Consider the following 11385-nt stretch of genomic DNA (forward strand, 5'->3'; position numbering starts at 1 on the left):
TCACATGTAGGCCAGATCGGGTAAGGACAGCAGATTTCCTTCCCTCAAGGGCATTAGTGAACTAGATGCTTTTTAAGTTACTCCAGTAATATCATGGTCAGTCCTATTGATACTAGCTTTCAATTCCAATTTAATTAATTGAATTTAGGTTTCCCAGATGTTGTGGTGAAATTTGAACACTTTTCTCTGAGCTACTGGTCCAGTAACATAACCACTATGCTACCATGCCCTCTTGAGTGGGCATTTAATTATATTGTGTATTTGTAGATCTGCAGAGCATCATGCGCCAAAATAGGGGCGGCACGGTAGCACAGTGGTTGGCACAATTGCTTCACAGCTTCAGGGTCCCAGGTTTGATTCCCGACTTGGGTCAGTGTCTATGCAGAGTATGCACGTTCTCCCTGTGTCTGCGTGGGTTTCCTCCGAGTGTTCTGGTTTCCTCCCGCAGTCCAAAGATGTGCAGGTTAGGTGGATTGGCCATGCTAAATTGCCCCATAGTGTCCAAAAGGGTTGGGTGGGGTTGCTGGGTTAAGGGGATGGGGTGGGTAGGGTGCTCTTTCCAAGGGCCGGTGCAGACTCGATGGGCTGAGTGGCCTTCTTCTGCACTGTAAATTCTATCTGTCTATAATGAAAGCACAAATCATTAATTACATTTTATCTACAACAATAGGCTGTTTAAAAGGGGTGATGGACCTGCTCTACTGACCACGGGAGGCGAAAGCGTAGTGGTATTGTCACTGGACTAGTAATCCAGGGAGCCAGGGCAATGCTCTGGGGCTAAAAGCAAATTACTGCGGATGCTGGAATCTGAAACAAAAACAGAATATGCTGGACAATCTCTGCAGGTCTGACAGCATCTGTGGAGAGAGAGAGAGAAAACGGAGCTAACGTTGCGAGTCTGGACGACTCTCTGTCACAGCTGGCAATGCTCTGGGGACCCGGGTTTGAATCCCACCACAGCAGATGATAAAAATCTGGGACGAAATCGGTGACCATTGTTGATTGTTGTAATGACCCATCTGGTTCACCAATACCCTTTCGGACATTACTTGGTGAGGCTTGTCATTACTTGTGACTCCAGACCCAGAGCAATGTGGTTGACTCTTAACTGCCCCTCTGAAGTGGCCCAGCAAGCCACTCCGTTCAAGGACAGTTAGGGATGGGCAATAAATGCCGGTCCAGACAGCAACGCCTACATCCTGATGAATAAAAACCCCCAGCTGTAATTGTCATTTTGGAGCAAAAGGTAAGTCGTGCACTTTAGATCAAACTTGTAATTCGGAAAAGTTGCTTAAGAAATTACTAGACATAGCAGAATTATAGGCTTACAACATCTTTTTCGAACTTCCTCATGAAATTTCTTGTCCATTTCATGCACGTCCAAGTCTTCAATTGCTAATTGGTCAGTTAATTTATTTTTTCTGTCTTTGGCCTGGTGTTTTAACAATCTATTTCCCCCCCTAACTTTCTGTGCTTTTCCAAACATTTGGCAATGACATTATGCAAATTTTCCCTTTGCTGTTCTTGTTTTCTCCCCAATCACTTTCAATCGAAACCTATTCTGTTAAATCCAGCTTCTCTATGAGAATTCCTCTACACCGTCCGCGCGATATTAAGGACGTTGCAAGGTTGCAACAGTATTGCACCTCAGGTGGAGCTGCGACTATCATGTCCTGCAAGTAGAGCTGTGAGCATCATGTCACCTAAAGTACAATAATGCGCAAAGTACTTGAGAACCACATAAGAGAAAAAGGCCACCCCATCTCCCCTCATCACCCCTCTAATCTTGCCACACGTTTGCTCTCTCCATTCATTTTTGGCTCTCCCCTTCCCCTCAAGCTCCTCCCGTTGTTCCCCCCCCCCACTTTAAATATTATCCACTGTCATCTATCCCGATTTGACTTGAGGGAGGGGGGGGGGGGGGGGAAAGAGAAAAATGCCCTTGGCCCTGACGCCCCCATGCACAAAGTTTCTGAAGATAAAGCGATAGATGCCTTTTTTTTTAACCCAATCCTTATTTTTCCACAATTAAGGGGCAATTTAGCGTAGCCAATCCACCTACCCTGCACATCTTTGGGGTTGTGGGGGTGAGACCCACGCAGTCACGGGGAGAATGTGCAAACTCCACACGGACAGTGACCCCGGGCCGGGATCGAACCCAGGTCCTCTGCGCCGCAAGGCAGCAGTGCTAACCACTGTGCCACCGTGTCGCCCTAGCAATAAATTCCTAAAAAAAAAAAATACACCTTGCTAACCCCGCCTGCTTGAATTAATATATGGCATCTTTACCTGTACCAGCCTCCCCGAACAGGCGCCGGAAGGAATGTGGCAACTAGGGGCTTTTCACAGTAACTTCATTTGAAGCCTACTTGTGACAATAAGCAATTTTCATTCATTAGAAATGTCCCGTGAGCACCTTGGAGGGATGGGAAGAAACAATTAGCGCAAAATTAACAAAAGCTTTCATAAATTATCCTGTTACTATTTTTCTCCTGCTTCATAAACAGTTCAACACAACCTGTCAGCAATCTCAGGATGCCGAATCATTGCTAGAGTTCCCCCCGCCACAACAATTGCAATTGCATCAATGCTGCAAAGTGCTTTTTTAAAAAAAAACACGTGTACATATGTTTTTTTTTTAACTGCACCGTCTCCCACAGATGCAAAATTGTCTAAGAATGTGGGCTGCCATGGGGATGGAATTTCCTCGAGCATTTGCTGAGGAATGCACAGTATGCTGGGGGTTTGGTCGCTGTCTCTAGCCAGTGTAGTTGCTTCCTCCCGCAAGTTTGGATGTGTGGCTCGCTAGTTATTTTTGATCCCTGCCGGTGTGAAAATGGAGGCCAAAGCTTCCTTGGAGCAACTGAGCTCTGTGATTCTGTTCAATTTAACAAAACACCTTTTGTCCAAATCACTAGCTGCATCATGAAATGGGGCTTTCCAATTTGAGCTTGTTCCCAAAGCTCTTCAGCGGATATTCCTCGTAAAAGGCAAGTTCCGGGAAGCAGGGCGGCACAGTGGCTAGCACTGCTGCCTCACGGTGCTGAGGACCCGGGTTCGATCCGGGTCACTATCCATGTGGAGTTGCACATTCTCCCCAATGTCTGCGTGGGTCTCACCCCCACAACCCAAAAAATGTACAGGGTTGGGTAGATTGTCCACGCTAAATTGTCCCGTAATTGGAAAGAAAAAAAAAAAGAATGAATAAATAGGCAAGTTCCATGGGTGGGCCCCCTGCTTCCCGTGAACCCAAAGCTCAGCTGTGGCTTAGTTGGCAGCACTCTCCCCTCTGAGCCACGAGGTTTCCAGTCCCATTTTCACTCCAGGGTCTTGAGCACATTAAAAACAAAAATTAGCTGACAGTGCAACACTGAGCAAGTGCCACGGTGTCTTTCACATGGGAACTGAACCGAGATCCCGTCAGCCTGTTGGTATGGTTGTCAAAGATCCCATTGCACTGTTTCAAAGATGAGGAAGGGAGTTTTTCCACATGTGCCCTGGCCAATATTTATCCTCCATCACCGTTGGAGAAACAGATTACCTGGTCATGATCGCATTGATGTTTGTGGGAGCTTGCTGTGCACAAATTGCCTGCCATGTTTGCCACATTACAACAGTGACGTCAAAAGTATTTCATTGATTGTAAAGTGCTTTGATTGTGAAAAGCGCTATATAAATGCAATCTTTTTATCGTTGGGTTATACTTTGGGGGGTGGTGATTTTGTGGGCACTTGGAAGAGTAATTGATACAATAATAACCTAGTGTCACAAGTAGGCTTACATTGCAATGAAGTTACTGTGAAAATCCCCTCATCGCCACACTCTGGCGCCTGTTCGGGGACACTGAGGGAGAATTCAGAATGTCCAATTCACCTAACAAGCACGTCTTTCGGGAGGAAACCGGAGCACCCGGAGGAAACCCACGCAGACACGGGGAAAACGTGCAGACTCTGCACAGTGAGCCAAACTGGAATCGAACCCAGGACCCTGCGCTGTGAAGCAACAGTGTTAACCACTGTGCTACTGTGCCGCCCATATGCTACCATGCTGCCCATAAAAGAGGGCAACTAACTTATTTGCGGACACCTTCAGCCGGGGGGCCTGACCATTGCATGTTGGACTTTGGTCAGTGAGTAACCGCGCGCACCTGGCAGGCAAAGGTTGGTGGCAAATGTGGGACAAGTACTGTGAGTGTGGGTGGCCACTTAGGGGCTGCATGCCATGTGTACGTTCTAAACTGTGGCCTTCCTTTAAATAGACCAGCTGGTGTGGCGGGCTGCTCGCTGCAGCGGGGCAGCCCCTACCTACTTCCGACCTATGGGCCGCTTTCTGGATGGGGGGCTGCTTGCGAATAACCCGACACTAGACGCCTTGACCGAAATCCATGAATACAATCAGAACCTGAAGAGGAAGGTGGGCATCACTTTGATTTTATAAACATGCTGCTGATTCTCAGGCAGGTGTAGGAAGCCGGTTTTGTTTCGTTTTGCTGCTGCAAAGTCTGGACTGTAAATCGTTCAAGATCCAGTTGCTACGTTGTTAGAAACCTGGGCATTTTAGGTGGAAAAGTAATCCCATTCCAAATAGAATTCCAGTCCACATTTTACCCACTTTTCTTTATTTCATCCTTTTAGTTCCATTTCTGCATTGGGCAAAAGATTCTTGCTTGGAGATTTGCATCCTGAACAATGATTCTGAACAATTATTCGGTGTCCTTTTTTAATCCAATATATATTAGAAGCCATAAAAATGCATCCATTTGCTATCAAAATCTTGGAATTGTGATGCTGATTTTTAAACGTTCAGCATGACCATTGAACTTTTCACCTCATTTATCGCAAGACCTTATAACTGGAGACAAAGGAGATATGTTATCATGGAATCCCTATTGTGCAGAAGGAGGACATTTGGCCCATCGAGCCTGCACTGACCCACATAAGAAGCACTCTACCTAGACCCGCCCCCCCGCCCTACCCCTGTTATCCCGCGCGCGCATTGGTTATGGCCAATCCGCCTAACCCGCACATCTTTGAGCATTTGAAAGATTGCTTTAAACAGGCTTGTCACTCTTCCGATGGCTCCGTGAGTGTGGTAAACCACTGTTAGTATATTATATGTATTGTGGTAAACTGTTACTGTATTACATGTATTGTGGTAAACCCCACTGCCTGATGGCACCGCCTGTGCCTCCTCCCCATGGGCTCGGTATAAAGTCAGCTGACCTCCGGCCCTGCCCCTGTTCGGGATCAGTGGCCAGGAGGCTTTCTGTTTAGCTTATTAAAGCCACAGTTTCGTTCACTACTCATCTAGTGTTAATTGATGGCACATCAGCGAGTACATGAATCGTTTTGTGCGAGATGGACAGGTCTTGCTGACCTCGGTTGGAACGATGCTTGGGCTGTTATGATTGAACCCGGCTCGGGAGGGACGTGGATGTAGGAGAACATCGGTAGGATTGTTGTTTAGTGTCCTCCTACAAGCCTGCACATGTTGAGGTTGAATGAGGACGAGACTGAACCAGATTTAACTCCACTCTGCAGTCCGCCAAACCGCGAAGCGTCGCTCGCTCTGCACAATCCCATCTGACCAGTCACCCACTTGACAACGGGTGTTGAAGAATGGAATTCATGAAATCAGTGGAGAACTCCATTCTCTCCCCGGTGATGAGTTGTATACAGTAGTCTGAAAAAAGTCTCGTGAATGCACCCTAATTTAATCAATAAACGTTACACGGTGAGTAACAGAAATTGGGCAACTGTTTGTGCAACTTCAGTTTCTGACAATTTGTTCTTTACACTGGTCGATTTGCAGGGGAGGGGAAGTCAGGTGAAGAAGCTCGGTGCTGTTGTTTCTCTCGGAACGGGGAAGCCGCCACAGGTATCTGTGACCTCTGTTGATGTCTTCCGTCCCTCCAATCCCTGGGAACTGGCTAAAACAGTCTTTGGTGCCAGAGAGCTGGGCAAGATGGTGGTTGACTGTGTAAGTATAACATGCAGGGGGAGCATGCTTTGGAATTTTTTCCTATTGTGTGAATTTACTATTCCTGAGAGTGGGGCGCTTACGGAATCACTATGTCTGTTATTTTTGTGATTCTTGTCACCTTTTGCATTTTTTCAATTCCAAATTAAATCTGCCTTTTACTACCATCCAGATAAGCTTCAAACTGGTGATTGTACGATAGCAAACGTAACAATGCACAGAATGAATGGTGGCCTCGTAACCTTTGCCGCCATGTTTCATGTTCCTCTGAACTTTGCTCTCCTGTTTCTGTTAATTATACATTTAGCTTTGGAGCAGCGTATGTCCTTTCATCGTTCTTTTCCAGGTCCCCTCTCTGTCTGTCCCGGGACCCCTCTCTGTCTGTCCTGGGACCCCTCTCTGTCTGTCCCGGGACCCCTCTCTGTCTGTCCCAGGACCAGTCTCTGTCTGTCCCAGGACCTCTCTCTCTGTCTGTCCCGGGACCCTTCTCTGTCCCGGGATCCCTCTCTCTGCCTGTCCCGGGATCCCTCTCTCTGTCTGTCCCGGAACCCCTCTCTGTCGTCCCGGGATCCCTCGCTCTGTCTGTCCCGGGACCCCTCTCTGTCTGTCCCAGGACCTCTCTCTCTGTCTGTCCCGGGATCCCTCTCTGTCGTCCCGGGACCTCTCTCTCTGTCTGTCCCGGGATCCCTCTCTCTGTCTGTCCCGGGATCCCTCTCTCTGTCTGTCCCGGGATCCCTCTCTCTGTCTGTCCCGGGATCCCTCTCTCTGTCTGTCCCGGGATCCCTCTCTCTGTCTGTCCCGGGATCCCTCTCTCTGTCTGTCCCGGGATCCCTCTCTCTGTCTGTCCCGGGATCCCTCTCTCTGTCTGTCCCGGGATCCCTCTCTCTGTCTGTCCCGGGATCCCTCTCTCTGTCTGTCCCGGGATCCCTCTCTCTGTCTGTCGCGGGATCCCTCTCTCTGTCTGTCCCGGGATCCCTCTGTCTGTCCCAGGACCCGTCTCTGTCTGTCCCGGGACCCGTCTCTGTCCGTCCCGGGACCCGTCTCTGTCCGCCCCGGGACCCCTCTCGGTCCGCCCCGGGACCCCTCTCGGTCCGCCCCGGGACCCCCCTCGGTCTGCTCCGGGACCCCCCTCGGTCTGCTCCGGGACCCCCCTCGGTCTGCTCCGGGACGCCCCTCGGTCTGCTCCGGGACCCCCCTCGGTCTGCTCCGGGACCCCCCTCGGTCTGCTCCTGGACCCCCCTCGGTCTGCTCCGGGACCCCCCTCGGTCTGTCCCGGGACCCCCCTCGGTCTGCTCCGGGACCCCCCTCGGTCTGTCCCGGGACCCCCCTCGGTCCGCTCTGGGACCCCTCTCAATCTGTCCCGGGACCCCTCTCAATCTGTCCCGGGACCCCTCTCAATCTGTCCCGGGACCCCTCTCAATCTGTCCCGGGACCCCTCTTGGTCTGTCCCGGGACCCCCCTCGGTCCGCTCCGGGGCCCCTCTCGGTCTGTCCCGGGACCCCACTCGGTCCGCTCCGGGATCCCTCTCGGTCTGTCCCCGGACCCCGCTTGGTCTGCTCCGGGACCCCTCTCGGACTGTCCCGGGAGCCCCCTCGGTCCGCTCCGGGACCCCTCTCGGTCCGCTCCGGGACCCCTCTGGGTCGGCTCCGGGATCCCTCTCGGTCTGCCTCGAGACCCCTCCCGGTCCGCTCCGGGACCCCCCTCGGTCTTTCCAACTCCTCCTGCAATCCTCAAGACTTTGAAACCCAAGGCTGACATCACTTAACGCCTTACCTTGCATTATCTTTGTTTCTGCTAGTTTCAGTCCTTTCATTTACTTTGGCGCCTCAATGGAGTTCCACTGCCTTTTACAACTAATGCAGGCCTCGCTGATGACAGGCAAGGGATAAATCGATTGAAAATCTAAATAAACTAGACCCTTTTGAGCATCCACGGACCATCTAGTATTGAGTGTTGATGTAATTTATTTGTTTGTAGGACATTTTAATATAATTAACATCACTAATAAAATGGGATTTAAAAAAAAAAAGTATATACTGGATATTTGTTTTCAAAATTAACATAAAGAATGTTATTGTCCTCGTCGGCCCACACTGCTACATCTAAATTGGTTGGTGTTTGGAACTGATGCCAGTCTGGGAGATGTTGCCACACCGGTGCAGGGCGCGTGACAGTGAGACAACAGAATCTCATTGGACTATGTGAGGGGAAAGCCTAAACACATGAGCATGTGTAGTAACGGGACCTCTACCTTCTGTTTGTTAGTGCACTGATTCTGATGGTCGAGCAGTGGACCGAGCCAGAGCCTGGTGTGAAATGGTGGACATTCCATATTTCAGGTATTGCTTTTGTGAATTCTCTCTCAAGATGTGAGCGCCGCTGGCTCTTTATCATCATCAAATGCTCGCCTGCCGAAGCTCTCGATTTAATGCATGTCTCCGAGGCTTGGTAACTCAAGCCTGCTGGAGGGCACGTTCTGTGTTTGTCATCCTGCTGGCTTGGACATAGAATGTACAGTGCAGAAGGAGGCCATTTAGCCCATCAAGTCCACACTGGAAAGACCCCACCTAAGCCCACACTTCCATCCTATCCCCTCAACCTAGTAACCCCACCTAACCTTTTTGAACACTATGGGCAATTTAGCATGGCCAATCCACCTAACCTGCACATCTTTGGACTGTGGGAGGAAACCCACGCAGACAGGGGGAGTATGTGCAGACTCCACACAGACAGTGACCCAAGCCGGGAATCGAACCTGGGACCCTGCAGCTGTGAAGCCATAGTGCTAACCACTATGCTACCGTGCTGCCCCCACTATGCGCTTGGAATGTTCCGCAAGACCGTCCTCTGCGTTGTTTCTCCCCCGTCCATCAGCAAGGTTTGTAAGTGTAGTGCTCGCCGACACCTCTGAAACAGCTGGGAAGACTTGCTGAGTGTGACCGTGCGAATGAGTTTTACAAATAAGCCTAACCTGGTGTTGCCGTCGCTTTTCCAGGCTCAATTCGCAGCTGAAGACGGATGTGATGCTGGACGAGATTGACGACGCTATCTTGGTCAACATGCTTTGGGACACTCAAATTTACATCCACCAGGAGAGGGAGAGAATCCAACAACTTGCCCACCTCCTGTTAAGAGCTTGACCTTGGTGGGGGGAGGAGAAAAAGGAAGGATTAATTGAAGGCTGCTGCAGGCATATCAGTGCTGCGGGAGCTGTCTGAACATTTGCTGCTCTAGATATATTAAATTGTCCTAATGCTGATAATTAAAACCAAACAATGCTGCTTTGTACTACACTTGCACTGGCTGACCCCAAGAACCTTTGTGCCTTGCACAAAAGAGACAATTGGAGAAGAAACATTGGCCTGGAGTGTACATGTCCAGCCTCCCTTTTCTCGTGCTTGCTCACCTGCGTTTTGTATTTGAGCAGGATGGCTGTTCAGCAGTGGTGGCCAATTCCTGGTTCGTGGAAGCTAGGAGGAGGCTTGATGGGCTGAATGGCCTCCATTGTGTCTTTACCAATGCAGCTGTAAACGGTTTGGTTGCCTCCTCTTCCAAAACAAAAATCCCAGAGTTTACTGCAGGTTACTAGATTGAGTATCAGCTCTGCAAATAGCAGCAACAGCACCCTGTACTGGGATGATGACTCAGTGTGATTTCTATAAACCTGAAAGTACGTTAGGCATCACGATAATTGTAGCCGTGTAGAATTAAACCATTTTTAAAAATGTGTCTAGAGTATAGCCCTTCTTACATTGACTTTTAACGCCGATTTATCAGAGTTAGCCAGACACTCAAGGGGAGGAAGAAAAACTCTTATTGACAACCAAGGCACCTGAAATGGATGGCCATTGTATATTACTATCCTTTTTTATTCATTGTCTTTAAGCTGTGTCAGTCCACATTGTTGTCGGCGGAAGTGTTAGGAACTGAGAAAACATTTGAGGCCTTATCAGACTGGATGGACACTGTAAGCTATCGTCGTTAAGTTGTGGACCAAACGTCATTTGTTCATTGACCAATTGGGGAAAATGTGTGCGGACTACAGTTCCCGTAATATTTTGCTTTGTCGCACCGTACTGTGGGAATTCTTAAACTTCTGAGTCACTTCTGAAAAGAATGTATTTGTCTATGTTGGTGAGCGTAGAAGGCAATATATATTTTTTTGGTTCATTGTTACAGGAGACAGGAATGACTTTTTAGCACAGTGTAGTTTTCCCCCCTCCACCATCCCAATTTAGTTCAGCTAGAAAACGGGTTCAATGTCAGTCAGAGGGGTATCCCAAAGATATTTGTTTGGCTTAAGTTAAAGATATGGGGCGTCATTCTCCGCCGGCGGGAGTCTCCGTTTTGCCGGCGCCCGGGGGTTTCCCGACGGCGTGGGGCTGCCCCACAATGGGAAACCCCATTGACCGGCCGGTGTTACGGAGACTCCCGCCGGCCGGTCGGGGCAGAAATGTGGCGGGGCGGGTAGGGGAATTTCGCCCATGATTCGGCCGGATGAAACATTTAAACCCAGGCCCTGCCTGCCCCCTCTGGTGGGCGTAAAATAAAAAATCTGGTGGTATCATTTGTGGGACCTCGCTGTATAGTAACTGGCTGCTGTGTTCCTACCTCCCAATCGTGGGTAGACTTTTAACAAAAAAAATAACTTAATTGGCCGCAAAGCACTTGAAATTCTCCCGAGTCTGCGAAAGGTGCTATATTAATGCAAATTTTATTTTGGCGTCCTTGATCGAACTGATGACACACTGCCTCAGAAATGGGCAAACGGGAGGGACCGAATTTATATTTTCACTGTTTCCTTTTGTCCCATGGTCACTGATTGAGACTGAACTGACTGCCTTTCCTTAATGATATGTTTTAATTTATTTAAATTATACTCTCGGTTTTGGTGGTTGTGTTTTATGAAAAGTGTGACTTGGTGGATCATGTCAATGCTGTTCCTCTCATCAGCTTGTGGGGAGTGGAGGCTGCAAAATAATTTCACTTATAGAAATATCAATACTCCCACTGACAAGCTAATGTGAAGGGGTAAAACTGTAATACTACGTGCCTCTGTTTGGCCGTCTATAATTATGAAATTCTGATCCTTATTTTTCCTAATAGTGTACGATGTGACTGCAAATAAAGGATGATTAACTACAACTGTTCAGACTTTTTTTGACTTTATGCTTCCCCCAAACGCAGCACGGTAGCACAAGTGGCTAGCACTGTGGCTTCACAGCGCCAGGGTCCCAGGTTCGATTCCCCACTGGGTCACTGTGTGTGGAGTCTGCACATTCTCTCTGTGTCTGCGTGGGTTTCCTCCAACACGTCCAAAGACGTGCAGGTTAGGTGGATTGGCCATGCTAAATTGCCCTTGGTGTCCAAAAAGATTAGGAAGGGTTATGGGGTTAGGGTGGAAGT

The 11385-nt window shown here is 49.1% G+C and overlaps 1 protein-coding gene across 5 annotated transcripts in view; it reads left to right on the plus strand.

The window, feature by feature from the left end:
• The window catches only part of pla2g6 (phospholipase A2, group VI (cytosolic, calcium-independent)), a 104519-nt gene extending 93395 nt beyond the window's left edge, over window positions 1-11124 (plus strand). For all 5 annotated transcript variants that reach the window (XM_072492174.1, XM_072492178.1, XM_072492176.1 and 2 more), the window contains 4 exons: window positions 4259-4413; window positions 5812-5979; window positions 8245-8318; window positions 8975-11124. In XM_072492174.1, coding sequence (XP_072348275.1) covers window positions 4259-4413; window positions 5812-5979; window positions 8245-8318; window positions 8975-9119 — 542 coding nt within the window. In that variant the 3' untranslated portion in view covers window positions 9120-11124. The remainder of the gene's footprint in view (window positions 1-4258; window positions 4414-5811; window positions 5980-8244; window positions 8319-8974) is intronic.
• Window positions 11125-11385: the final 261 nt, after the last annotated feature.

The sequence above is a fragment of the Scyliorhinus torazame genome, chromosome 29, assembly GCF_047496885.1.
Source record: "Scyliorhinus torazame isolate Kashiwa2021f chromosome 29, sScyTor2.1, whole genome shotgun sequence".
In the NCBI taxonomy this organism is placed as follows: domain Eukaryota; kingdom Metazoa; phylum Chordata; class Chondrichthyes; order Carcharhiniformes; family Scyliorhinidae; genus Scyliorhinus; species Scyliorhinus torazame.